Source organism: Branchiostoma floridae, chromosome 16, assembly GCF_000003815.2.
Source record: "Branchiostoma floridae strain S238N-H82 chromosome 16, Bfl_VNyyK, whole genome shotgun sequence".
NCBI lineage: Eukaryota > Metazoa > Chordata > Leptocardii > Amphioxiformes > Branchiostomatidae > Branchiostoma > Branchiostoma floridae.
Genome location: NC_049994.1, coordinates 2,866,629 through 2,894,521, shown reverse-complemented (window position 1 = coordinate 2,894,521; position 27,893 = coordinate 2,866,629). Strand labels below are relative to the sequence as shown.

The 27,893-nt window shown below is 37.7% G+C and overlaps 3 protein-coding genes across 3 annotated transcripts; 1 reads left to right on the top strand and 2 right to left on the bottom strand.

Annotated features, from left to right (window-relative positions):
- Window positions 1–606: 606 nt before the first annotated feature.
- On the top strand, window positions 607–4,831 carry LOC118403459. The gene is made up of 4 exons (XM_035802175.1): window positions 607–791; window positions 2,175–2,234; window positions 2,946–3,092; window positions 4,092–4,831. Exons 1-4 carry the CDS (start codon window positions 731–733, stop codon window positions 4,271–4,273), a joined length of 450 nt encoding a protein of 149 aa, XP_035658068.1. The 5' UTR covers window positions 607–730; the 3' UTR covers window positions 4,274–4,831.
- A 741-nt stretch (window positions 4,832–5,572) lies between these two features.
- LOC118403475 lies at window positions 5,573–21,420 on the bottom strand. Its single transcript, XM_035802197.1, has 11 exons — window positions 21,152–21,420; window positions 18,555–18,680; window positions 17,716–17,855; window positions 16,371–16,448; window positions 12,677–12,922; window positions 11,958–12,047; window positions 11,813–11,817; window positions 11,357–11,500; window positions 9,943–10,183; window positions 7,967–8,084; window positions 5,573–7,018 (listed from the first exon to the last, which is right to left on the bottom strand). Exons 1-11 carry the CDS (start codon window positions 21,220–21,222, stop codon window positions 6,565–6,567), a joined length of 1,713 nt encoding a protein of 570 aa, XP_035658090.1. The 5' UTR covers window positions 21,223–21,420; the 3' UTR covers window positions 5,573–6,564.
- A 1,286-nt stretch (window positions 21,421–22,706) lies between these two features.
- LOC118403474 (TLC domain-containing protein 4-A-like) lies at window positions 22,707–27,274 on the bottom strand. The gene is made up of 7 exons (XM_035802196.1): window positions 27,096–27,274; window positions 26,021–26,231; window positions 25,161–25,250; window positions 24,833–24,891; window positions 24,055–24,149; window positions 23,464–23,537; window positions 22,707–22,986 (listed from the first exon to the last, which is right to left on the bottom strand). Exons 2-7 carry the CDS (start codon window positions 26,161–26,163, stop codon window positions 22,707–22,709), a joined length of 741 nt encoding a protein of 246 aa, XP_035658089.1. The 5' UTR covers window positions 26,164–26,231; window positions 27,096–27,274.
- Window positions 27,275–27,893: the final 619 nt, after the last annotated feature.

The following is a 27,893-nucleotide window of genomic DNA, read 5'->3' as shown; positions in this document are numbered from 1 at the left end:
TCTCTCGCTGGCTGGGGTTATTGACCCCCTAGGACGACGGCAATTGTAGGGCCGGCCGCTAGGAGCGCGATTTTAGTCAGACTAGTAACCCCGCCCTTACGATAACTTCAAATAAATATATTTATTGTCACAGTGACGATTTTTAGGGTATTAATAAAATGGTCATTTACACGATATTTATATTCCCAGTTTTAATATACAATACCCTACCAAGTATCCTCGGTAACTCAACGATACACAAAACTGGTACAAAACAGGTATCGTGAACTTTGGCTCAAAAACGTTTTGACATTTGTCCCTCGTACGTCATATATATTTTGATAAGCGCTCATACAGGATCTGTTTTTGAAGAAGAAACCATTTCCTTATGGGGACGGGTCAATGTCAAATTCTGCAGAAACTATCTTCTTTTCTTTGAAAGCCTAGTACAAAAACAATGCTGTTAGATTAATGTTGCTCTAAATGTATTTGGCAAAAAGAATGATATCTATTAGTCGCGGCCATCTTAGTTAGTGAAACATAGCAGTACAACCACACCAAAACAAAAGCTCTTCCAAGTTTAGACAGCCATATTTGTTGATACAAAAACAAAAACCCGGAACAAGACACGTACACAGTACCTCGTAGACGTACACACTTACTCGTCACTGTTATTTTGTGGAAGCTGTCTTGGGCGACGGTACATTTTAGGTCCCTTAAACATCTTAAGTTCGAACTTACGAAGAGGAAGATGAAGCTTTTTGCCAAGATCGTCGTGATCATCGTCATTGTGACAGTGGCTGATTCCGCAAGTATGTAGAATGTGTTCACCAAGTCTTCTATGCCGTTGAAATTGTTCGTGATGTCTCGATAAGCCTGAATCTAAAGCTGGGATAATCCAATAGACCGGGGCAATGTTTTTTCTCGTCGTCCAACGATAGGTCATCACATTTTGTCATCCAAGGTCATCACAGTTAGTCCTAGAGTTACGTAGTACAAATAGAAGAAGATATTCGGAGTAAAATAATAGTAGATACATTTGCAATTGATTATCAAAGACTTTGATTTCTAACCATTCGTTGTTGGTGACATTGTCAGCGAAATCATGGAAAACATTATTAAGATAGCTAGATATTTCGCAAACAGGAATTATACAGAGAACAATGTTGATGCGATCAGGTATGTAAAGGACATTGATTTCAAAGTCGTCTTTGTTATTGAAATCTGCTGACATGTCGCCAATATAAAACACGTTACTGAACCAAGAGGGGTGAGTAGAGTAAAAAGTCATTTCTACCAAGTTTCTACCGAGTGAGTCAAGCATGCCGCTAGGTGATAGTTAGCCCTGTTTAGAAGACGATATGATTTCAAAACGCCAGTGGGAGTCAGATACACCATTAAAACAATATCTAGAGAAAGGGAACATTGTTTCGAGTATCGCCCTTTCTTAGGTCCAGGTTCAGAAAATCAGGTCCAAGTTCAAGCCTAATTGAACGTGATCATTTGGATCACAAATGGACCTGTACTTCATTTTTCTGTACTAATATACCTAGCCTCTACCAGGCTCCGTGGTTTGATGGTCTAATTGTCGAAATTGGACAAATAGAGTCACCGTACGCTAGGGGAGTGAGCCGGCCGAGTAGGACCATTTTTCAAGTGTGGTTTGGAGAATGTCCCTACTCGGCCGGCTGACTCCCCTAGCGTACTATTCACTCTATTTGACCAATTTCGACAATTAGACCACCAAACCACGAAGCTTGGTAGAGGCTAGAATATACCCACCCCTAGTCTTGAGCATAACTTGTGTGTATACTCACTTTTTAATTTTCCAGCCACATACAGTCTGGCCGGACCCTGGTTTTGAAATCTGAACCAAACATTAGGCATACATTGGATTAGCAAACATTCAGATTCCTTTTTTCCAAACATGATGTGGCGTCGGGCGTGGCGTAACTGGTAGAGCGTTCTGCTCGAAATCTAGAGGTTCTGAGTTCGATCCCCGCAATGCCCTTGACGTTGTGCCCTTGGGAAAGGCACTTGACACGACTTTCCTCACTTCACCCAGGTGTAAAAATGGGTACCGTGTATGTGGCACTGTTGATATAAGTTACAAAACTTGAGTGCAGTGCCACATTGTCCTTGTCTGTCCAAAAAGCAAATAGAAAAAAAAAACATAATGTTATGTTTACCTTTAGGGAAGAAACCAACGAAATGCAACGAGAAGAAGTTTGATGTTGCGGGCTGTGTCCCCGAAGGTTTGTTCTAATTTGTACTTTTACCTTAAAAAGGTGGAAAACAGAAAGATACTGTGGAATAGTTGGAATGTTTCACATAAATACCATCAAAATAATACTACAATACAATCTAAGAATACAGCATACTTATTGAAATGTCAAAAAATCACGGTCGTTTACCGTATTAAGTCTAATAAAAAGGCTAGATGTCTAATGACAAAATCTGATTTTATTAGTCTTTTAAAAGAACCACATTTTCCTGCAGGGCGAAACAATATATAGATGACACAATTATTTCAGACCCCAAAACCTATGCGGAAGTACGGAAAAAAAGCCTGCATTCAATTTGAAATCTAAGTGGCAAGGAACCTTGACTTAAAGTATAAAGTGATGAATAACAAATTCCTCATTTTTTGTTCTTAGATAACATGTCTTCCTTTGATGACAAATTAGCATTTGAATTCAAAAACCTAAGTATCCATTTTGTACACATGTTTCAGTTAGCATCCACTGTCTTTAGTTTATGAATGTCTGACTTGAGTTTTATCAATTTTTCCCAACACCAAGTACCACCAGGGTACATGTCTTCCTTTGATGACAAATTAGCATTTGAATTCAAAAACCTATTAAAGTATCCATTTTGTAAAGTGTCCCATGTTATGAATAGCATACACTGTTCATGATTTTCTGACTTGAGTTTTATTAATTTTTCCCAACACCACGTACTACCAGTGTGTCCTAAAGAACAGCCGGTATACAACTGCTTGGTTGACCCCTGTGAGGGGAAAACCTGCCCTGGCACCCCTGATGCTCAATGTGTGGCTAACTACTGCGGTGGCTGCAATGCCGAGTTCTACACCTGTGGATGCGTGCCAGCCTGTAAGAATTGATTTCTTTATATAACGCTAGATAGCCTTTATCCGTGGGGTAACCTTTATCCATTTTTACCTCAATTAAATGTCATGGAGGTTGTATCTTAAACAGCGTTTGTCTGTCTGTCTGTCTGTCAACAAGATAACTCAAGAACGGCTGAGTGAATTGGTTTCATACTTGGTGTTGGTTGGGTGCGATGAAAGCTGGAAATGATTAGATTTTGGGCCCCCTAGCGGCTTCCCTTGGTACTGCAGCACAAATTCCGGGTTTGCTATCTCATGTTCTGAACAAGTTATGGTCACGATTTGGGGGTTTTAGATAGCTCTTGTGCTCAGGACTAAGTTACATAAGTTTGGACCCCCTAGCAGCTAGTATTGGGGTAGCAGGGGTATTTTTGTCAAAAACTTCTGAAACGGATGACTCAAGAAGGGAACAACGGAGGGAACAAATGATCTTTGGTATGTAGATACCTTAGACGATGATGTAAAAAAATGAAATATTGATTATGCAAAATAGGAGATTATTTGCATGATCAAGGAGAATATTCTATCATAGCAGTTTTTTCTATGGATGTCTTGTCCCGGACGTGATATGATCTTGACATTTGGCTGGTAGATAGCTTGAAGCGTCATAAAAAAAGTGTGGCAGGTTTCAGCCCCCTAACATTTAATTTCGGAACTGCAGGGGTGTTTTTGTCAAGACAGTCCGCACTGGTCCGCACTTATTTGAGAAAAAAAGTTATCCTCCTAGCAAGTTTCGTATCGTTAAAAATGGTTTATGATGTGAACGGCAAATCTAAGGTAAAGCAGGGACAATCGAAAAAACAATGCAACATTATTTTTCGTCGGTAATCTGTGGAAGGATATCATAGATAGTTTTATAGATAGATATTGCAAATACAATCTGTAGGTTACTGTCTTCAAGACAGTGCTATACTACCACTGTCTGACTTAAGTTAAAGCAAACATTTAATAGAGAGATTGATATTGACCTTTAACCTAACAGGTTGTGGAGGCCATAATCAACCATGTGACACCGGACTGCCACACGCAAGCGAGGACGACTGCGCATGCCAGGGAGACTTGGTGTGTTGTGCCAACGAGGATGACTTCCGTACGGGGACGTGCCTAACCCAGCAAGAGGCGGACAAGAAGGGAGACATCTGTAACCCTTCCATCCGTGGTTGAAACTTACAACGCTTAGCTTCACCTTTATCCGTAGGGTAACCTTTATCCGCAGGGGAACCTTTATCCGTTGTTCGTAAAATCAACATTCAGAACCAGGCAGGGATGAGTCCGCAAAGACGGTGGTTTCAAATTGCAATATTTTCAAAATATTGCAGTTGCTTTAAAAATAGCCCAACATCCGGATACTTGATATCCCTAAATAACGATTTTAAAAGACAACGGCTATAGGACATTACCCCGGGAATAAAAGTGAAGGAGGCGTAAATGAATACCGTGACTGATCTAAGGAGATTCTATCAATTAAAGAAGCAAACTTAGACTCTAATGTCTAACACGAAATTCAATTTTCCAAAACCCATAACTTTAGCATTTGTGACAAAATTTGTCATTGGGCAATCTACAGTAAGAATAATTCTTAGACCACAGCATGTTAAAATTTATGGAGGACGCTTGTTAATTTTTGTCTGATTTCAGAAGAAAAATCTTTTCTTCTTTGAATATGGTTTACATGACAAGAAATGACCCAAAGGGACAATAAATTGTGTTGTAGCCTTAGATCAAATACGAGGGGCGTTCAAGAAGTAATATCCCTGACCCACTTCTAGTTGTCTGATCTAGATGAAATTTTGCATATGTAATGATTCATATCTCTATGGCTTATGTTGCAAAAAACAGCTCTGAACTAATTTTGGTTTTTGATTTAAAGGTGTTTGAACTGAGTCAGGTGTGAAATGGACCAGGTGTGAAATGGAGCCAGTTGAGTGTCGCGCATTGATCCAGTTTTTGTATTTGAAATGACGCATACCAAATGAGACTTCTGATGAAATAAAAGAAACTTATGGTGATGATTCCCCATCATATGACCTTGTAAAACGCTGGCATTGTGAGTTCAAACATGGCCGGAAGTCTGTGGAAACAGCTCCCAGACCTGGTCGTCCCTCTTGTGCCATTGATGAGGCATCTGTTGGAGGACCAACCTGGGGTGTCCTACAAAAACGGTGTCCAGAGCTGCATCAAACGATGGTAGAAATGCATAACTCTGGGTGGTTCCTATGAAGAGAAAGACTAATAACTGCACCAAGTTTTATTAATCTCCTTCTTTTGGGAAATGGGTCAGGGACATTACTTCTTGAACGCCCCTCGTATCATTATACTGGTAGAAGTACGCTAGTAAGGCAACCATCCATTTGCATAAAATCTTACCAACCTGATGAAACTATTCACGGTTGAAGTTAGCTGCTAATCTATTAAATTGTGTTTTTTCTTAGTGGTATTTAAGAAAAATAATCACTAATAGCATCATGGTAAGGAATGCAAACTTTAATTCATTCTGAATACAATATTCAAGTTGAGAAAAAAGCCAACTGATAGCATACATATATGCATTATAATATCTTAAGCAGCCCACCTATAAGGTAAACAATGATGTAGTTACCGGAAAAAAATTGGTTTTAAGGTATTCAATCTTCCAATAGCTTAAGACTAAGGAATAAGCTGGTTTCACTTAGTGATGCAATAAAATATTAAATGCTTAATAAGGAACAGTGTTGGTAGCCATCAAAAGTTCTAGTTTACGGTTTGACATAATATCAATATTAATACAGATAGAAAATATAAAATTTCAATAAAAATGTTTTGCCACTTGCAACAACAATATGTTGTCTGATAATATATACAAAAGCTGATCATGGTGTTCACCCTGAGCCATCCAATAAAAAACATACTGCTATATGCTAATTAGCCATTCAATAAAAAAGCATACTGCTATGGATAACATAATATTAAGAATTGGGCTATCAGATAAAAAGCAATGTTACTGCTACATGGCATGCTGTTATATGCAATTCAATAAAAAGCATACTGCTATATGTGTACCATTTCAGATCAATCTTCATTACTAATCATAGCTTAGATTCATTTCAATATATATTCTATTCAAAGACGTATGTTGAAAATGGACAAAAGTAAAGTAAGTAACCTTTAAAAGATCTATACTTATCTATGTACATTTCTTAAATCTTAAGCAGTCCAGGTCTACATAGTCTATTTCAGCATAATAAAACTTTTATTGGCTCAAAGCAATAACTACAAAAAAAAACATGTTAAAACACATTTATTTTTGTGTGGATGCATTTTTAAGGAACAGGGGAAAAGGCATTTATTTCTTTAGGTTGAATCAATACTCTGTAGTACCATTAAGATACATATACATTTCCCTTTGTCAGGAATTTTTGGTAAAGAGGACGTATCAAAATTTACTGCAAAAATAAATGAATTTTACAGGAACCAAATCAATCCTTCATAATATCATCATAGATACTTGGATCAAATGTGTTTACAGGCTTCTCGTATCCATATTCGTCTTTACTGGATTCACTTGAATTTCCCTTAGAGCTTACCCCAGGACCACACACTTCATAGTGGTTCTCCTGTTTGTTCAAGTTTCCAACAACTAGTTCGTTACTTGGTTTGCAAGCTCTATTAAGTTGTGGGTTTTCGTTCCCGACTTTTGGTAGGGAGGGAGGGCGGTTAGGCAACGGAGGTGCTTTGTTAGCCGCCGCGAGATCCTGCAACGTTGCGGGCGATTGTTGCGGTCGGGTTGGGTTCCCTTCGAAGCAGGGGTTGTCATAGATGTTGTTTGAGAATGCCTGTGTTGGTTGGCGCTCCGAGAGGTTGTTCAGGGTGGAGTTTTGACTGTTGCGAACTCCGTATATACTTCGAGCGTGATCCATCCTCAACTTACTCCTATACAAAAAAAAGGAATTTAGATTTAACATACATTTGAAAGTTCCAAGGGCAAAAATAACAAAATCTCATGGATACATATAGAATACATGTCTTTTTGACAGAATATCAATCGATTGGTAACGCTAGTTCACCTGTATACGCCGGGTAACCTTTATCCGTTGTGTTCGAGAACAGGGTACTACGTACGGATATCAAGTCGACTTACAATGCATGATTTCAAATTGTACATATTTTGCAAGTATTGCAGTTTGAAGCCTCTGTCCGTCGACTTGGTATGACAAAATAAAATGTTTTTAAAAGCAACGGATATAGGCTACCCTACGGATAAAGGTTAACTAGCGTTACTAGCCCCACTGTGAGTAGGATTGCCAAAGCTAAGGCTAAGACTGATATTTTGACAGTGGCATGCTTTGCTCACAAAAAAGGGGTTTGAATGATAAAATGGGAGGCCCGTGAATAAAACTTCGCTTGTAGATGGGACCAATAAACCATAAGATATGGACCAGTCTTGTTACTGTTTATCAGTTTCAACCTCTATTCTGGCGAGGTTTAAAAGAAATGTAACGTTACATAGAACCAGGTATGTTTGAACTCCAGTAAGAAGGGCTCTACTCCTAGAAATTGAAAATCTTCAATGGGTAATATTTAACAAAATATTTCAGATGCCAATATATGATTAAATTTGGCTCTTATTATCTTTACCCTCACTCAAATACTTTCAGTATACATGTATCTATAAGAGCATCCAAAGTGCAATCTGAAAAGAAACAGCTAAGAGGCATTACCCTAGTTTACAAAGATCATGATGACTCCTTATAATATGCACCTCTTTTATGTAGGCATTTAGAGGCTGAAAACTACCACAGTTGTTATGGAAGGAAAGAAGGCTAAAATACAAACAAACAAAGAAATAAAGAATCTGAGTTGTAGAGATTTGATACATACCGGTGCCGACGATAGAAGAAAGCAGCGACCCCTACCACAGCTAGCAGAAGTGCAGCAAGGACAATCACGATGGCAGCGATGGTCCCGTTCTCTGCTGTTCTATCCACCTCTCCCTCACCTGTACAGGTCAAGCACAAGCAATGTATCCGACAACAGCAATCATGAATATTATAATAACAAGTTTATTTGCAAAATCATGCCCAAAGGCTAATTGCAGGAACATTCTCGAGGGACACAAAATACAATGTAGTACATAGCACTAATGTCTAATCAATTGAAGTTGCATCTTATTATTGGATTTGACTTCTTCTTAGAAGGCAGTGGTTAATGAACTGTCACACACCTTGCAAAATAAGTGGGTTTTGTGACTTCAGTAAAAATATAGTCTTTTGGTGATGTTCTAGGTTGCAAAAACTGGGTGAAATTGTAGCGATATTAACAAATAGTTCATGGTCGCATAAGGTCAAATAGTTGGTGCTTGGATTTAGAAAAAAAATGTTGAAAGACAACATTTTGAGGGATTGATTTTGTTCTGAGCAAGGTGCATACCCTCAAAAAACATTCACTTATTTTTAATAACTTGCTTTCCTTGGCAAAACTTGATCATAAAGTACCAATTTTACTGCTAGGTGTATTTTTTATAGAATCTGAAAAAAAAACTGTGACCTTTACCATCTTTCACCTTAATTTGACCTCTTAATAGCAGCTCACAGATTGGACCTATCCATTAGAACAGGGGTGGGGAAATCCTGGCATTATTTCATCCTTTTGGCTGTACTTCATTTAACACAGGATCTAAACTTTCTAAACAAGAACACACATGACAATTACACAGCTTTGCAGTTGGGTTTAGAATTATAGGTTTGAAATGTACAGGTGTCACAAGATAGACCGACGCTGTTGTTCCGATGTTGCTCTTTTAATGCATGAAACCTCTAAATCTACATAACAGGACTTCACACTGCCAACCTCTCTGTCTCCTGACCCCCTCTTCTCTGCTCATGCGCAGTTAGCCTTGGGTATGCCAAAAACTATTGCAGTGACTCCGTCACAACAGGTAAATGTTTGAAGTGACTGTATTTGCATGTATTGAACATGTATGACATTGGAAGGCTTATTCAGCACCAAGGACAGGTTATGCCTTATTGCACTTAATTAAGGCCACAGCAAGTAAATTCAATGGATGTCATCCTATGTAGATTCCAATTTTCTAAAGGGAGGTTAGATGAAACATGAGTGACAAAATTTTTGTCATAAAGGATATCATAAACAAATTGTAACAATGTACAATCATTGCTGCCACAATATATTTCCCATTCTCTATTGTTTTTTTATTTGTTTGATTTGTACAAGTAAATGTTTGAAGTGATTGTATTTGTAAGGCTTATCCATGTATAGCATTGGAAAGCTTAGTTCAGCACCAAGGACAGTCCATGCCTTAGTGCACTCAGTATAGGCCATGGCAAGTAAATTCTATGGACGCCATCCTATGTAGATTCCAAATTTATTAAATAGAGATGTTAGATAAAACACGACAAATACTTTTGTCATAAAGGATATCATCAACTTTCCAATGTTGTAAAAACATGGATGCCACATTATGTACTGTAAATGCAGAAATGTTCGCGGTGGATTAATGTTCACGGTTTTTGCAGTGACCTCTTCACCGCGGATTTAAAACCACCGCAAACATTTTTCTATTATGATATTAGATTGCAGTCTTTGATGTTACCGCAAACTTAAATCCACTGCGAAAAGTCCTTTTTCCGCTACTGTAACAGCAAAATTGAATCCCGCGAACTTAAATACATTTTACAGTATTTTCCAATTTTTCCATAACCTGCCTTCCTAAATATCAATATGCATTTCTAAAGCGTTGATATCAACAAGTAAAAAACCACTTGTCTATTATATTGTCCCTAATATTACATTATAAATGTAGGCTTCTAAACTTGTATAAGAAACATCCATCCTACCTGGTTGTGTGACTTGTAGTGAGTTAGCCTGGATCCCCAGGCTTCTCCCAGGGCTGTATATAGTGTTGTTCAGTACTCCAGCCAGAATGACATCCCTGACATAAGAGGCTGATACTACTTCGCCCTCCTGCTTTTCCAGGTACAGGTCTATTTCTGAGATGACACTTCCCTGTCGAAATCCGGTGACTTTTGACCGCATGAAAGTGTCCTGTATTGGGCTCCTCCTTAGGATAGTGTTCATCTGTAAATAAAGAGAATGATGTCAATTTGGTTTTACATTGCTGAATCCTATTATGAGGTAACATAACATAACATGCTCAAAATAGCTAAAGAAGGCCTAAAAGAGGTCCCACAAAATCTTAACAGTTTTGTGATGTAAAGCATAAGGGTCCAATGAACTATCCCTAATACTTTTCCTGTGCTAATCAGTTCTTATCTGTGATTATGAAAAGTTCAGATGGCATGAAAAGTGCATATGGCATCTGTGGCATATCTGTTGGGTGCTTTGCCCAGAACACAGGGACTCTCCGGGGTTCGAATCCCCTAACATGCATCTCCTTCACCCTCACACTCAGGGTTGACATCGCGGCAAAGCCTAACGATATCACCCCTGACAATTCAGCCAGGGTATTTGGGTATTTGGGGCGCCCTGCTTATGAATATTAATGAGCTTGCCTGATTTGTCGCGGGCCAATCAGCGACCGGATTGCAAGTTTCGAACAAACAGCGTACGGCGCAGCGTGTACAAAGATCTGTTTATCTTTGCGTGATGGTAATTCTTTTTTTTTTCGTATGCTAGGTCGGTACATGTATACGGTGATGCCGTGGTTACCCTATACCCACAGAACCAACAAATGTTAAATTTGGTACCTGATAAAGACGTCTGGACGCTGAAAGAACGTTACGCCGGTACTGTTATCTTGCTCTTGAATATTAATGAGTCGCCTTATATGGCGCCTTTCCGAGCTTTCGACAACAAAAAGCCAGTTGGTTAGAAGCCACGCCCCAAATACCCAAATACCCTGGCTGAATTGTTATCAGATATCGTTAGGCTTTGCCGCGATGTCAACCCTGAGTGTGAGGGTGATCTCCTTAGGGGAGGTAAAAATTTCTCCACTTCACTCACGGGAAATGAGTAACTAGTTTTGTTTAAAAACCTCCCTCTGATAGGGCATTAAACTGGTCCTGTGTTTGAGGAGAACCACACCTCAAGCATGTAACATAAACCATAACATTTATCAAAAGATAAAGGGGTCCTTCCCAGTGTGAGTGGATCAACTTAATTCTGAAGATACTTTTACTATAAAATGTACTGTTCACAGTCTTGAGTACGATCCTTGTGTGTTATGCCAATTGAAGAAGTTTGCAGGGTATGCAATACAAACAAACAAACAAACAACAAACAAGAACATACCGAGTTCTCCACAACTGTAGCTGTTTGCACGAACAGTTGTGAGCCTGGTGTAGCCAGCTCCTCACTAAACACTACCGGCTGACCCTGGATGGTGGTGAGGGTCACCTCAGCCTTGTAGACTGTGAAATCTGAAAAAAAAGTAGACTGAGTTAAATAAAACATACAACTGAAGTTAAAAGAGTAAACGAAGCCATTCACAGTTTACAGCCATTCCTCAGTAAGACAGCACATTGCTCACCCATTTACATGTGTTCTATTTGCAGAATCTGTTGTATCCAGATCACCTGAGTGGCGCCAAATGGCAGCTTGCTCCAGACCCTTGCAATTTATCCCTGCTTTTTGCAGTTCAGCCCCTGGCTGCCAAGAGAGAGTAGTTGGCCCACCCAATAACTAATATAATGATAACCAATTATGTGACTCATAGAAGCAGTTGATTGCTTATTCATTGACAAAGACCGGAGCTGCACAGTCAAAAATTTTGTTAGGTCCAACTTTTGTATTGGAAATTCAGAACAAAAAAGTAACAGATTAACTGTCAAATCAATTCAATCCACTGTTTTGTCTTTATCCCCACTAATATGGCACTTATGGTAAGACTTACCCGATGAATCAGTAGTTTGTGTCGTACTTTTTGTTGTGGTGTCTGCATGTTTGGTGGCTGTCCTTGGTACTGAAGTTGTAAATCCAGAAGCTGTCAATGAGAAAAAAAAGTTCATTACCACCTGGTTTATCATAAGCTACCCAAAGCAAGAAACTTGGCGGTAAAAACATGAAAGTACTATCAATAGTTCACTTTTCACTTAAGATGTAACCATTAGTTTAAAGGGAAATCAAGTCAACGGATGGTGGTTTTGACATTGCAGTACTTTCAAAATATTGCAGTTATTTTTAAATAACTGCAGCATCCTTGACTGTATATCCCTATTAGTTCCTGTTTAAAAAAAAAAAAGAAAAAACAGATATAGGTTACCCTTTGACTATTAAATAATGTTTTCACAAAATCTTTGAAAAATCACTCTGTAGACCTCATACCTCCATTGAATAATTTGATTAATATGCAAATATCATCCAGATATGTATAACATATATGTGTCTATGAACATTCCAGCTAACTTACACATGTCACAAAGTTAACATTCCTATCATTTACCCTTAATTATAACTGCATTATCAAGTTGTTATGTAAACAATAGTTTTATGTAATGCTGACATATAAAAAACAGACAGACACACACACACACACACAAAGACATGACAAAAACATTACCTCAATTTTTCACAGTAATTTTATGTTATGGAGGAGTTTTTTTTTTATAGTACCTGTACAAGATGAGTCATCAGGCATCAACATGTACCCATCAGCGCAGGTGCACAGAAAACTGCCGTTAGTGTTGGTACAGTTGTGCTGGCAGCCTCCGTTGTTGTCCAGACATTCGTTACTGTCCACACAGTGCCTGGTGCTGGTGTTGAAGTCATATCCCATCCTACAGCCGCAGGTGAAGTTTCCGTAGGTGTTGTTACAGCTGTGGGTACAGTCGTGGTTTCCTGTCGCACACTCATCTTCATCTGAAACAAGGATGAGACTAGAGTTCAACGAACCCATCTCTTCGCCAAATAATCATGCCTTTATTCAAGACTTTAAGGTCTTATTCATGTATTACTAAATCATGCCTTTATTTAAGACTTTAAGGTCTTATTCATCTATTACTAAATAGTACCTACCCCCAAACCCCACAAATGCTACCAAAACAAGACCTGATTGTACAAGATGACCTGATAGCACCCCTGGTCAATCAGAATTTCAAGCTTTTCAGTGTCCAGCTCACGGCTTGTCAGTGTTTCCTCCAGCAAAAACATCTGTCAAACAGATGTGTCCATAGATATAGGTCAAGTGAGATACATGTATATACAAAACAGTTTATTTCTGTTAATTGGCCACTGATTACAATTAAATGCATCTTTCCATGTAGATTATTATTTTAAGTACTCATTCTATCTACATACCAAAAAATCCTGATGATCCGTCAACACGTTCTCGAGTTATTCTCGTTCAAAGTTTGAAAGGAAATCGGTGCCTGCAGTTCCCAAAAAGCCGCTAGGGGGTCCAAACTCACAGCACTTACTCTCTGCCCCAAGGGCTATCTACCACTCAAAAATCATGACCACAGCATATCCAAAACACGAAGTGTCAAAAATAAAAGTTTTGCTGCAGTACCTTAGGCAGTCACTAGGGGGCCCATTATCGAACTTGACCTTCGTTTTCTTGACCCCCACCCACCTACCAAATATCATCAGGATCCATTCAAGGGTTCTCGAGTTATCTTGCTTACAGACAGACGCACTTACATACAAATCCCGCTACAGCGCCGTAGGTAAGAGCCAAGTAAACCATTTTCGCACTTGACCTTCCTCTCCAAAACCGCTACACACCTACCAAGTTTCTTGAAAATCGCCCAGCTAGATTTTGACTTATGCTGCCCAAAAGAAACTGCAAAAAACATACCAAGCTCGCTGCAGTACAGTAGGAAAACGCCAGGTAAACCGTTTTCGAACTTGGCATTCCTTTCGACAACCGCTACACACCTACCAAAAATCACAAAGTTCCATCTACAATTTCTCGAGTTATATGCTGTTGACCTACATACAGACCCAAGTCGACAAAAACATACTCTATCGCCATTGGCGAAGAGAATAATTTGATTATAATTGATAGACGGATGACATTTGCGAGCGCAATTCACTTTTGAGCCATTTTCAGGGTAAAAAATGTTTTGAATCCTACTGTGAATCAATGTCTAAAACAATTACAAAATGAGTTGAACATTGCAAAAAAGAACATTGGAAAATGACTACAATGTGCACTTTATACTACACCACACACACACTAACATCATGGAATGTCTCCAAAAAGGAAAAAGATGCAAAAGAATGAAAATTGAGCATCTATTGTAATGGCAGACTAGCTGTATTCTTTGTGATATATCACAATTGATTGTTCAACCCTCCTGACCACTTAAAGGGGCATTCCACTCCAGACGGGACTGTCATCTTCCGATAGATATTAATTGTGACAAATGTATGCTATGTACCATTATACGAAAGAGAACCCATTAGCCCCACACGCATCAACAAGCATTCAGTCTTCTACAAAACTCCCCAAATACCCTCTAATTAAATTAAATCAATCTCAGCCTATGGCTGAATACAATGTGCCTGACTAAGTTAGGATACAATGCTAATTTCAGGGGCGCTAAGAAAAACACGTGTTCTTTGATATCTTGTGAACAATTGACCTTCTTTGTGTGCTTAGCGCCCCTCATTTATGCCAAAAATATTCACGATAAAGGAAGTGTCTACACGTATAGGGAATACATGAGTCAGGGTCTGCATGGGTTTAGTGAGTGTCATATTGTTTTACAAACATAGGTTGCGTAATTCGCCACAAGTGGAATTCCACAAGAGGTCGGCTGATCATGTATTCATTGATACATTATCTATTGGAAAATAACACTCCCTTCTGGAGTGGAATGCCCCTTTAACAAAGGCTACTTTTTTTGGCCAAAACTTTCTTATTTTTCTATCTCATGCCCGCATTAAGTTTGGGTTTCCCAAATGATGTCATCTATATAATCTAATCAACCTGGCCTTAGGCCACACCAATTTAATTTCTTGGTTCACAGGTTTTTTCATAAAAAATATGGAGCGAGAGGGCGAAATAAAAATGAAAATAAAAATTGTAAAATGGTTGGGGTAAAGGTAAGGGCTAATCCAAAACATAAAAAAAAAAAAGTGTCCAGCTTGAAAAAAGTACAAAAAAACTATTATTATACAGTAACAGCACCTGTTACCACACTTTAAGGAGCTTATAATATAAAGGCCAATTTGCTACACCAGAAAGCTGGTGAATGGTTTCATTAATGGTGAAAATTTGCTGAGTGGTAATTTTTATTTTTATTTTTTTTTCCAAAAAATAGGAGCGAGCGAATCCGTGAACCAAGAAATTAAATTGGTGTTGCCTTAAACATATTAAAGACCACCTGGCCGTTTTGACATACCCTCTAGGTGCTGCTCTAGATTTATTTTCCTATGATCCAAGCCAGTTAAGTAGTACTGTTAAAGGGGCATTCCACTCCACACGGGAGTGTTATTTTCCGATAGATATTCATTTTAGGAAGTGATAACTGCATACGACTTCACATTATACGATAAAGTACCCAGTTGCTCCGCATGCCTCAAAAGCATTCAGTCTTCTACTAAACTCCCCAAGTACCCTCTAATTGAATTAATCCTATGGCTGAATACAATGCAGAACTTTTAGGTAAGGTTACCAAACTAATTTCAGGTTCGCTAAGAAATTTCGTCTTGTTCTTATATTCTTTGCTATCTTAAGAGCAATTTGCCTTCTCGGTGTGCTCAGCGTACCTCATTTATTCTGAAAATATGTACGATAAACTAAGTGTCTATGCATATAGGGAATGCATGAGTAGGGTCTACATGGGTTTAGTGAGTGTCATTATTGTTTTATAAAATACACATCACGTAATTCATCCCAAGGTGAATTCCACAAATTTCGGCTCTTGAACTGTAAGCATTTTCTCCATTAATCACAATACTTTTTTTTTCATATACATTTAGAGATGACACTTAAAATATGCTGGTATGCTCTGTATGTCTCATGTATATAAATTATATAGCAACATTTTCCATAGAGAGGAGACTTAAAATATGCTGGTATGCTCTGTATGTCTCATGTATATAAATTATATAGCAACATTTTCCATAGAGAGGAGACTTAAAATATGCTGGTATGCTCTGTATGTCTCATGTATATAAATTATATAGCAACATTTTCCATAGAGAGGAGACTTAAAATATGCTGGTATGCTCTGTATGTCTCATGTATATAAATTATATAGCAACATTTTCCATAGAGAGGAGACTTAAAATATGCTGGTATGCTCTGTATGTCTCATGTATATAAATTATATAGCAACATTTTCCATAGAGAGGACACTTAAACACCTGTAGCTGCCTGGGGTGTTCACACACTTCTGTTCGCAGTCTGGGTTTTGGGTGGTACACTCATCAATGTCTGTGAGGAAGCAGGAAAAAAAAGTTTTTTTTTCATAAAAAAAGTTTTTTTTTCATAATTTTGTCATTAGGCCACAGCAAGTAAATTTTATGGATGACATCCTCTGCAGACTGCAAAAATAGTGCGATAGGGTGAAAAAAAACAAGATGGGTGAAAAAAAACAAGATGGCTACATATTCAAAAATAGGCACCATAAAGTTAAAGTTGTGATGAATGTTGTAACAAGAATTAAAGGGACAAAACAATGGTATCAGAGCCAACAAGGCATTCATTCCTGTATTCAAGACATGTTCTTGTGTGGTAAAAGTGACACTAGTGTGGTAGACTGGCATCACCAACAAAGTTGGTAACCACACTCATGGCTTCCATATTGGTGTCACTTTTACAATTATCCAATTTCATTTCTACAACTACAGCCCTGGGTACCTCGCAAGTGTCACTTCTACAAGACTTAGGTAACAATACAACATATTTGCTCATTTTGGTACTTAATCATCATGTTGACCATCCCTGCAGAAGAAAAAATTTCTTGTTTTTTTTTTCTGAAGTCAGGCGAAAATTAATGCGCGTGCTGATGTCATCCATAAAATTTACTTGCTGTGGCCTTACATAGTTATGGCATCATGGGGTAAGTGGCTAGGCTAGCTGATATAAAGGTCAGGTTTGATTCCTGTTTTTTGTGACTAAATGTTGAGTTCTTGGGAAAAGAACACACCAGTTTCTTCACCCAGGAGTAAAAATGCATACCTGACTTTGGTTGGGGAGATAAAATGCAGTGAAACGAGAGGGATGGACAGTCAGCCTTCTATATTACAGTGGATTAACAGTCTGTGTGGATTATAAACAACACTTTTCTCTCCTGAACAACAAAATCATCTTTTTGCAAAAGAAAAATTCTACTGTATGAAACAGGAGTCAGACATCTTTACACATATTCAGTATAATACAATACTAACAGTCTGGGTACCATATATGCAAGATGACCTGTCTGACCTTTATTGTTAATATAATTTATACAACATGATGACATTGTATTTAATTTTTTTGGAGCCAATGCAATCAATAAACTTGTAGGTCAAAATTGATCCTTTCATCACAAATAAGTCCTTTTTCAAATTCTGTATTAAAAACATTTTTATTGCTTTTTTATCAATTGGTCTTAATTAATCTACTGTAACAGTGAATTTTTGGTCCATTAGATTTAACTTCATTATGATTATAGTATTAGAGCAAATCATGATTCAACTATTGTAGGAAGCATTATTACCATCTTGACAGGTTGACCCAGTGTACCCGTCATCACAGGCACATGTCCCATTAGCAGTGCAGTTGCCATGGTAACAATCTGTAGACTCCTCATACTGCTCTGTAGAATATTGGGTCCCATACTCAGTTCTGTAGGAGGTTCTGTAGTGAAGAAAAAAAGAGAGTTTGATACTTCAGAAACAATTTGAATGTTCTTCCGATATGAAAGAGTTCCCCAAGTCTGACTGAATATAACATTCTATCATGTGTATGTCTGTAACCTTCATTAAAATGTATAATGGAAGATTCTCTGAGCCCGTTAAAGTAACAAATAAGTGTTGCTTTTGACAATTATATGCTTGCATACTGAACATGTAAAGCACATCCATCATTAAAAATTTATGGTTTCATTTCTTATATGAAGGCCATTAAATTAATTAACATTAGTTGGTACCTAAAAGCCGTGTTGATTTATTATATGGATGACAACATTCCAGGGCATCAATTTTCAGCCATTCTAAAAAAAAATAATGATTAGTCATACTGCAAAATGAGCAAATATATGCAGTATTAAAAAAACATTGACAAACAGATTAGTATTATGTCATAGAAATGTCCAGTCAAAGAAGAAAATGTGAAAGAACAGATATAAACTGAAGACTATAGTTTTAGTCAAGACATGTGTTCAACATTCCTGACCACTCAGATTTCATAATGTTGAGTTGCCCTAACTCTTTTTACAGCCATTTCTTTAATGTGCACTCTTGCATCAGTTTTGGGGTCTCATGAAGCTGTCATCCGTATAATTAAATCAACATGGCCTAACTATAAAAGAAAAGTGGAACTAGTTTCTTAGCTCGCCTGTATCGAGGACACCTGTTCCAGCCCCAGAACCCACAGTTGATGTAGTAGATACTACTGTAGCTTCTTCTGTATGTCACCTGGGTGGATACTACACTTGTCTTTGTCACCGCACACCTGTCACTGCAACATGTACATGTAGCACGTCATAAGGACAGAAGGGTAATAAATTGAAAGGGCTAATAATCCCATGCAGGGCTCGAAATTCATTTTTGGGATCAGGTGCACTGGTGCACCCAGCTTAAAAAATTGGGTGCACCAAAAAACCTTTGGGTGCACCACTTAGATTTAAGTAGAATGTAAAAAAAAAACTAATAACAAACTTAGTTACATTTAGCTATCAAATTCTTAAACAAGTAACATGACAGACATTTTTATTATCTTTCTAACACTTAGATGTCAAGAATATGATGTATACTAGTATGAAAAAAATTGTGTGCACAGTTCCAATTTTGGGTGTGCCTGGGTGCACATGCACCCAGTATTTCGAGCCCTGCCATGGGACTAAGAGATGGTATCTACATTGTTACCTACCAATGATTAGATACCACTTGATATAGTCCAGTAGTATTGTAGTAACTGAAATATAATATGTATAATGTAGTATTAGAATGTATATTATATCTTTTGTTATCTATACATTGCCATACATTGTCACCAATGCCTTTAGTGTGCAATAAACCATCATTGTCATTGTTATTATATAGACATAACTGCACTTTTTGACTGTCGAGAAGATTATATACATATTGGCAGTAATGATTCAGTAAGACAGTAAATGTTTGAAAAATTTAATGAAATTATACTGTTAATAACTGAAATTATCAAATACAAAACCTGAAATTTTGGAATGGTCTGTACCCTGGTTTACATAGTATTTTGGGAAGAAACTGGATGTAACATTGTCTTAAAGAACAAAGAAATTATACTTATGCTGGGCATACAATGTCCATATAAAATGGACATTCAACAGTTTTTTACTTTTTTTAATAATATTTTTGAACATCAATATTATGCAGTATAATGACAAGTTCACTCAGTTTAAAGCTAAGAGCTTTTTGTGTATATCTACTGACTTGCTTGCAAACATTATGTAGGTTCAAAAAGAGGAAGCTTACACATCAAATAGGAATTTCTTTTCAAACTTAAATCCATTAATTTCAAGCCACTTTTATTTCCCAAGACACTGGTGATAAAGTTTTTTTCTTCAAATCACCTTTTTTTTGTCCAAAATTGATGTAATGCTGGTTTACCTTTATCCACGGGGTAACCTATGTCTGTTGTAATTCAAAATCTTAGTTTCTAGGCATATAAAGTCGACAGACAGTGGTTTCAAATTGCAATATATTCGAAATATTGCAATTTGAACCTCAGTCTATCAACATGAAATCCCTAAATACTCTATTTCCAAAAAACACGGATATAGGTTACCCTGCAAATACAGGTGAACTAGTACTGCAAAAGGTATTATCAGAATTCAGCTGTCAAAGTGATCTTCCAAACAATATTTTTGTGTAGGTCTTTAAAAGTAACTTTACTTTTGGCTTATTTCTAAGACATACATAATTATATTGAGGATATTCATTCTTTCTCTACTCGTTGGCAAGTAGGTAATATATAAAATGAATCAATAATTTGAGAAAAAGACCATAAAAAACATGACTGTTGCAATGTCTTTTGCTGTCATTATTGCTAGTCACTTGTAAAATAAGTCTCTAAGGCCACACCAATTTAATTTCTTGGTTCACGGATTTTTTCATTAAAAATATGGAGCGAGAGGGCGAAATAAAAATAGAAATAAAAATTGTAAAATGGTTGGGGTAAAGGTAACGGCTAATCCAAAACATGAAGAAAAACATTTTTCAGCTTGAAAAAAGTACAAAAACACTATTATTGTACAGTAACAGCACCTGTACCCACACTCTAAGGAGCTTATGATATAAAGGCCAATTTGCTACACCAGAAAGTTGGTGAATGGTTTCATTAATGGTGAAAATTTGCTGAGTGGTAATTTTTATTTTTATTTTTTTTCCCAAAAAATCGGAGCGAGCGAATCCGTGAACCAAGAAACTGAATTGGTGTGGCCTAAAGGCCAGTAAATTTTATAGTCAGGGCTCAAAATACTGGGTGCATGTGCACCCAGGTGCACCCAAAATTGGAGCTGTGCACCCAATTATTTTCTGTGGGTGCACAGGGTGCACCCAAATATTTTCTTAGGTTTGTGTATGTAAAGATATCAAAGTATACTAGTATACAACATATTCTTGACATCTAAGCTAGAAAGATCATAAAAATGTCTGTCATGGTACTTGTTTAAGAATTCCATAGCTTGTAACTAAGTTTTATTATTAGGTTATTACTTACATTTAAGTGGTGCACCCAAATTTTTTAGTGCACCCAATTTTTTAAGCTGGGTGCACCAGTGCTACTAATCCCAAAAATGAATTTCGAGCCATCTATTAGTGTTCTACAGTTCCGTACGAAACAAACACTGATAAACTTAAACTTTGGGTCATTCTTAAGCATACAATTGAAGAAGGAAGTGAAAGTGTTAAGCATTAAGACAGGCTAGCACTTGAGGGGAGGGGGGCACTCACCTGTAAGCTTCTGTCACAAGCAGCAAACCAAACAACACCTGTACAAAGATGATCCTCAAATGTCTCTCCATGCCTCCAAAGGTCTATCTACTTCTGTAAGGCGGTAAACCTTTGGATTATGCCTACATTTTCCCTCTTGAAGAGGAACTTACAAGACCTTTGTCTCTTTTACCTGCCTATACCTGTACCTGTTCCCTTTTGTTGTTTGTTACGTCACAAAAAATAGTCCCCACCCGCCTGGGGCTATCATGTTTCACACCAAACACCAGTGGGCGAGCATGCGGTTTACCGAGCAAACATTGTACGCTTTTTACACACTTTTTTTACGAGTAATTTGGCTTAACAAGGGTTTTTGTTCCAACAGTGGTTGTATTGATGTATGGGTATGGTTTGTATCTTGGTAATAGGCTATATGTACGGTTTTAGTAAGTTTTGAGACAAAGCGTTGCACCGAAGGACCGCATACACAGCCACTTCATCATAGCAATAACATAGGGCTGCCCGCTTTTTTGCAGGCACAAATTCCTGCCTTTCAAGTTCATTTAGTTGACCGGGACACACAAAAAACACGTTACAAAGCAAAGTAGTGACCAGTTATAAGTTTTGGCATGCCGCTTCGGTCCTAGTAGTCTGAAATACTGTAAATGTGTGTATGTTTTCGGAGGTTTCAATTCTTTTCAACTTCCTTGGTAAGGCATACAAGGGAGGTTTTGGCGGTGTCAGAAATTCGCTGTTGAGATGTCAACACCTTGAAAGTTTGAAGTATATTACTACACATAAGGCCATAGCTAGTAACTCTAAACCTTACATTTAAACAAAGAATTAAAAACCGTTTTCCCTTGAATTCAAGCAAGACAAAAATGCAAAGTATTGTGAATATGTTTTATGGTAGCAACGACAAGTAAAAAGACCCAAAGCCAAAGAAACAATATGGATTATCAACAGAAAGAAATTAAGAAATTGAACAAATGACTGCAAAATAGAAAACATTAAGATTTTAAAAAAGGGAAAAATCCCTGACTGAATTCTAAAGAAGAACAACTTAATTTTTGATCATAGTAAATTAACCGAAAACAGACAATTCGAGACGTGACTTCTGTAATGTAGCCAAATATCATTTAATGCTAATTCTGCCAAAGACTTGGCATTGCATTACAATTATCTAATATGACTGTTCTCATCAAATAATCACATAACGCGATAAAAATTGTAATCTTCACGTCAATTACTCTATATCAATACAAGAACTATGTTTATCGCAAAATGGCAACCATTTGCGTAAAAAAATAGATGAGCAAGTTATTAATATAGTTATGTCGTAATTTGGAATTGAATTCAAACAAAGCACAATGCACTAGCAATACATTTTCTGACTTATGATACTAATTACAGTAAAAGCAAGACGTTGCAGAATATACAAATTTCGTCGCTTTCGCTATTTTGCGGCCGGTGATTCTTTTTATATAATTTCGAAAATTCGCAATTTCGTGCGACAACATTGCGCCGGTTTGCCATTAATTGGCACAAACCACGAGTATTTACCTCGACTTAATGGTCAATTCTTCTTATTTGATATCAAGTGTTTTAAAGCACCTCTTAACATCTTATAGAACCAGTAAATGTTTAAGATGTTCAAGACGGTCCAGAGAAAGATCGCAGTGACGGCGGCATCCCAGCCCACTTGGAACACCTTCCCCGACACGACGTGGGGGTACATGTGGTACCAGTAGTATGGTATAATGGCGATCCTGCCCAAAAAGAATGTGACGACCATTGCGTAGCCGTTTATAGTGTATGCTTTGGATTTGACCTTCCCGGTGAAGTACAAACTTTCTCTGAAAAATATTATTATAGATATGATAAGTATTACTGTGAAAGTATAAGAACTTTCACCGTTAGGAGTACGCATGTGCAGCAACGGGGTATTGTTGGTAATACAAAATGTATGTCAAAGGTGAAGGCCCCTTAGAGGTTAACAAATTAAGTCTGGGCATAAAATTATGCAAATCGAGACAACGGTTGAAACTAAAGCTTTTTAGAAATTCATGGGCCTTTACGTAAAGTACAGGTATGAAGCTTTGGCAATCTAATCAATCTAATGTCTGTATGTAGCTGTGACGCCCTTGCAAGTATTCTAGCTAAGAGAACAAACTTTTTCATCACTCTGTGTCCAAATGTTGTGATGTCATTTGCTACAGAACGTGTAAGAAACTGCACGTACAATTATATTTGAAAATTAAAACTTGTCTGTGTTCTTATCTTATACTTTTTAATTTCTTTGCTGTTAGTAAGAATTCAAAGCTTTTGCCCACCTCAATGAAACAAACGGCGTGGATAACTCCGACATCAGGAACATGACCACGAAGTATGAAAAACCTTTACCTCTCTGAAAAAGAAAAGAATAAAGCAATTTACTTAGCTCATGACACAAGGTTTAAGTTTATTGTTATGGTTGGTAGTGTTTACATGCATCCAAAAAGTTGTCTTCACTAAGTGGTCACAAAGGTTGAACAAATGAATTAACACACGGCGTACTGTATATACAGTTTGTAAACAAAATAATAGGATCTTCACTTTTGTTCTTTGACATCCTATTCTTTGACCTTAGGATTGAATTTGGTAGTCTATGACATCAGTACATTTGTATATCTGTTTTCTGGTATACTCTTAATTACAATCTACAGCACATATTTTCAAAATTTTACCGATGTTTTGTACGGTTTAGAGTATGGTAAAAAAAATCATGTTGAAAACAACCGAAACTTGATGCGTTCGCGGACGTCATCCTTAAAATGAACTCAACATGGCCTAAAGGAATAATAGCGATGTATTTGAATGTCTTCACTAATGGAAATCATGATCAAGTCAATAACAAACAATTTCTGTGTAAACACACAACTTACCACACCGACGTATCCAGAGAACAGACTAGACACGTGATGGCACAGCATGGCCTTTTCCTCCAGTAATGTTCCCTGGTACGCCATAGCAAGGATTTCTGTTTTAAACCAAACATTAATGTTAATGCTAAAATCACCTTTATCCGCGGGGTAACCAATATCCGTTGTTAAAAAAGGTTATCGCGTCGACGGGCTGTGGTTCGAAATACATGTATCTATAAAAATATTGCAGTTTGAAACGCCGTTTGTCGATTTGATGCTCCTAGCTCCTGTTTTATAACAAAATGCAACGGATATAGGTTACCCCTCAGATAAAGGTTAACTAGCGTCACATCATTTGTGTCAGCCGAATCAACAGTTGCAGTTCGTTCATAACGTGAGCCCTGATATAAAATAAAACTGATTATGCAAATTACGTGGGCGTCTAACTTGCATAATTTCCATCTGCTTGTTATGTGTATGCCACATATTTGAAAATTCCTATCAAAGACCACAGCAGGTGTATGGAAGTTCGCCATTACATCAGACTTTGATCAAACAATCAGACTTTGATTTGCATAATGAATTACCAATACAGACTTTATGGCAGCCAATCAGCTTCTTCAGCCTTCTGAGTGTTAAAAACAGCGTTTGCAAAGTGTTATGACTTCGTAAACTGACATACATGTAATACGCTTTCCGGGTTCTGTGAAACCCACTCGTGGATTGACCCCATCTTGTTAGCGCCGCCTATCGTCAGCTGCAATAATAGCAGTACTAAATTACCTTGAAAATTATTTACCTGAGATGGTATGGCCTAAGAAAATTGACACGGTGAAACGCACGACTGGTTGATCCGTCCTTCCAAATAAGAAAACAAAACAACAACTGAGCATTCATTACATTCACGCTGTAATATTCTAAACTTCCATGTAACAAAATGCTATTTTATAATAATCTTGATTTCTATATAAACATGCTTTTGAATAACGAAAAATCGATGTCCATGTTGCACCTTTTATTGTGTCTGAGGACACTTTTTAAACCCTCGAAAATTGTCGATAAGGTTATCCGGTTTCATAAGAACTGACTGTTCAGTCTAAAATGAAGAAAACCTTTAAGTTACTTACTCGACATGTTTAGGGCTGACGTCAGGTCTTAAAAGGAAGACGTACCAAGATAGGACAGACAGAATGATGCTGCAGGTAGTAGAGCTCACGCTGTGGATATGTAGAAAAAACATAATGGAAGTCCATTTTTGATCATCATTGTACAATGTGCTAAAGTTTTTTTAAACACAAATGAATGCACAGATCAAATTTTCAACGACGGTTCAATGATCACTGTAATGACCCATTACTTCAGAACGTAAACTTACAAGAGTTCCAGACACGTGATCCTATAAACACGTGATCTTATATACTGATACGTGACGTCAGTAATTGGTCAAACGTACCAGGAAGTTTATATCGCTCACCGTCTCTGTTTAGTGATGGCTAGAGCGCCCTAATTTATATGGTTTCCTCTGGATCTAAAACTCTAACCAAGGAGGTTTTATCAAGATAAAAACCTCCTAGCTCTAACAAAGATATACAAGAGGGCAAATCAGCTTAATGAAAAAGACCGCATTTGTCTTATGATCATCTTACGGTTTTATGTTGTATGATCGCAAACTTAAGGTATTCTTGGGATAGTCGTGCATGTCTCGTGCACAATTCGGCTGTCTTGTTATGTAAAAGGTTGTATAGAACCTTGTCGGTGGTTGGTTCAGTCACAGCCAAATTGAAAATTATACGACTGCTTATGGCGAACGTAACCGCGTAGAAACATTAATCAATTGCTTGACATTATCATGAAATTCTTAATCTACTTCAACTATTGTTGCATGGCGATTTAACGAATACAAGTCTAATATGAGCTTTACGAGCAACAGCTGAATTTATGTTCCAACAAAAAGGAAGAGCGACAAAGCAACATAGTAAAAACATACTTCCTGTTCATTTCAAGCTTGAGTTTTTTCTCCAGACTCTTGTAGCTCGGGAAAATCCAAAGGTTGACTTTGGGAGCCAGACTCCAAAACACCGTCTGCCACAGTGCAACGTTACAAACGACGCTTACCACGTACAGTAGCATCTTTGTCCTATTGTGTATGTTCCTAATTCGTTGAACTTCTTCCAAATCTTTCCCTTCGGTTTTCACTGCTTTGTAAAAAAAAGGGAAATGGGAAATCAACAATTTAGTAACCAAAACAAACACGGTACACTATTTATAGGGACGGACACTAGGGAGTTTATTGACAATAGAGCAAAGATCATATGCATGCGCCTCGAGAAAAGCACGCTATCTCTTAACCTTTGTACCCATGTGGCCAAAACATACATGTAGTAAGTAGTTTGCTGGATATAGACTTTATAACATTGAAGTTAATGTTACTTTTAGCCCAATCGTGACTAGATAAGGATACAGTTATGATAACCGTTAGAGAACACGTGATTACTTTATTATGTCCTCTTCATTCTTGTTGCAAATGTTGCAAAATTCTTGCAACGTTCCGGTTGGAATTTCAAATGGACCTTAGTCGGAATGCCGTCATAATGCAGTTAGAATACACGTTTATGGCGTTCTATAATCTTTAATTCAGATTGGCCTAGAAAGTTTGAATAGTGACAAAAGCATCCGGAACAACCATACGAATGGACGAAAATATCTAAACATCTAGTGAGAGATTCTAAACTGCACTACAAATACCCAGGAAGTTACAAAAATTATCATTCATACGGCATTCCGGCTCATTCCGCCTTTCATGTGAAGGGGGTACAACAAGGTAAAAACACAATTGCGCTAGCAAACAATATCATGCCCATTGCATGCCGGGGGTTCTATATTGGCAACCTGCACCCTTAACGAAGTTACATGCCTTATTCACGATATTTGTGTACCTTATCGTTGTGTCAGGCAATAGAACAATTGACACATGTTCTATGCATTCTGTTTATCAACACACGTGTATAAAGCTGTATTTATATCGATAGCCTATATGCTCTACGTGTATTGCAGACACTTACCTATACCGGCTGGAGTGGCTTCAAGCTTTTCGGTGAAGGACTTTGATAATCCTTTGGACTTTTAGCTCGAACCTTCCCTCTAAGGGACGTACATTAACCCGTTGCTCTTTGTACCCTACATGCTATTGGTCAATAAAACAACAACACGAATGGAGCACGCGCTCGTAAGGGTGGGTTCACACGTGCGTATATACGCAGGTTCGTATGGGGTCCTTAGGCCATGTTGATTTGATTATATGGATGACATCCTCCGGGAACTCCAAAACTGATGCGAGCGAGCGAATAAAAAAAAGTTTGGCCAAAAAAAAAGTTGCCTTCAGTATGAAATCAAAGTGGCCAGGAAGGTTGAACATAGGACTAAACACACATAGTATGGTATACCATGATCCTCTGGACCTGAATTTTCTGTACTGGTACCTCCCCCAACCAACAATATATTTTTTTTTTCTTTCCGTCCTTTGACATCTTATTCTTTGACTTAAGATTCATTTTGGCATTCTATATATGGCATTAGTTATCTGATTTCTGATCCTTTTTTTCAATCTACGGAATATTTTTGCTCATTTTACAGTTGCTTGGCAGAATCTATTGTGTGGTCGAAAACTTTTTTTTTTTGTGGAAATGGCGAAAATTGGTGCGAGCGCGGATGCCATCCATATAATCAAATCAACGTGGCCCCACATGTTGCTGCAAAATAATAGATATTGGATAAAGATAGACAGACAACATGCCAGAAGAGTAAGCTTGGTCGCAAACCATACTCCTCGCCCAGCTACTTCCTGTGACATATTATCTCTC

Excerpts from the sequence above, each read along its gene's own strand:
- LOC118403459 (XM_035802175.1), top strand. The coding sequence starts at position 731 with ATGAAGCTTTTTGCCAAGATCGTCGTGATCATCGTCATTGTGACAGTG. Across the intron at positions 792-2,174 it reads GACAGTGGCTGATTCCGCAA|GGAAGAAACCAACGAAATGC; the intron begins GTATGTAGAATG and ends GTTTACCTTTAG. Across the intron at positions 2,235-2,945 it reads TGCGGGCTGTGTCCCCGAAG|TGTGTCCTAAAGAACAGCCG; the intron begins GTTTGTTCTAAT and ends ACGTACTACCAG.
- LOC118403475 (XM_035802197.1), bottom strand. The coding sequence starts at position 21,222 with ATGGAGAGACATTTGAGGATCATCTTTGTACAGGTGTTGTTTGGTTTG. Across the intron at positions 18,681-21,151 it reads CTTGTGACAGAAGCTTACAG|CAGTGACAGGTGTGCGGTGA; the intron begins GTGAGTGCCCCC and ends ATGTACATGTTG. Across the intron at positions 7,019-7,966 it reads TTCTTCTATCGTCGGCACCG|GAGTAAGTTGAGGATGGATC; the intron begins GTATGTATCAAA and ends TTTTTTGTATAG.
- LOC118403474 (XM_035802196.1), bottom strand. The coding sequence starts at position 26,163 with ATGCTACTGTACGTGGTAAGCGTCGTTTGTAACGTTGCACTGTGGCAG. Across the intron at positions 24,150-24,832 it reads CTTAGGCCATACCATCTCAG|AAATCCTTGCTATGGCGTAC; the intron begins GTAAATAATTTT and ends GGTTTAAAACAG. Across the intron at positions 22,987-23,463 it reads ACGCCGTTTGTTTCATTGAG|AGAAAGTTTGTACTTCACCG; the intron begins GTGGGCAAAAGC and ends AATATTTTTCAG.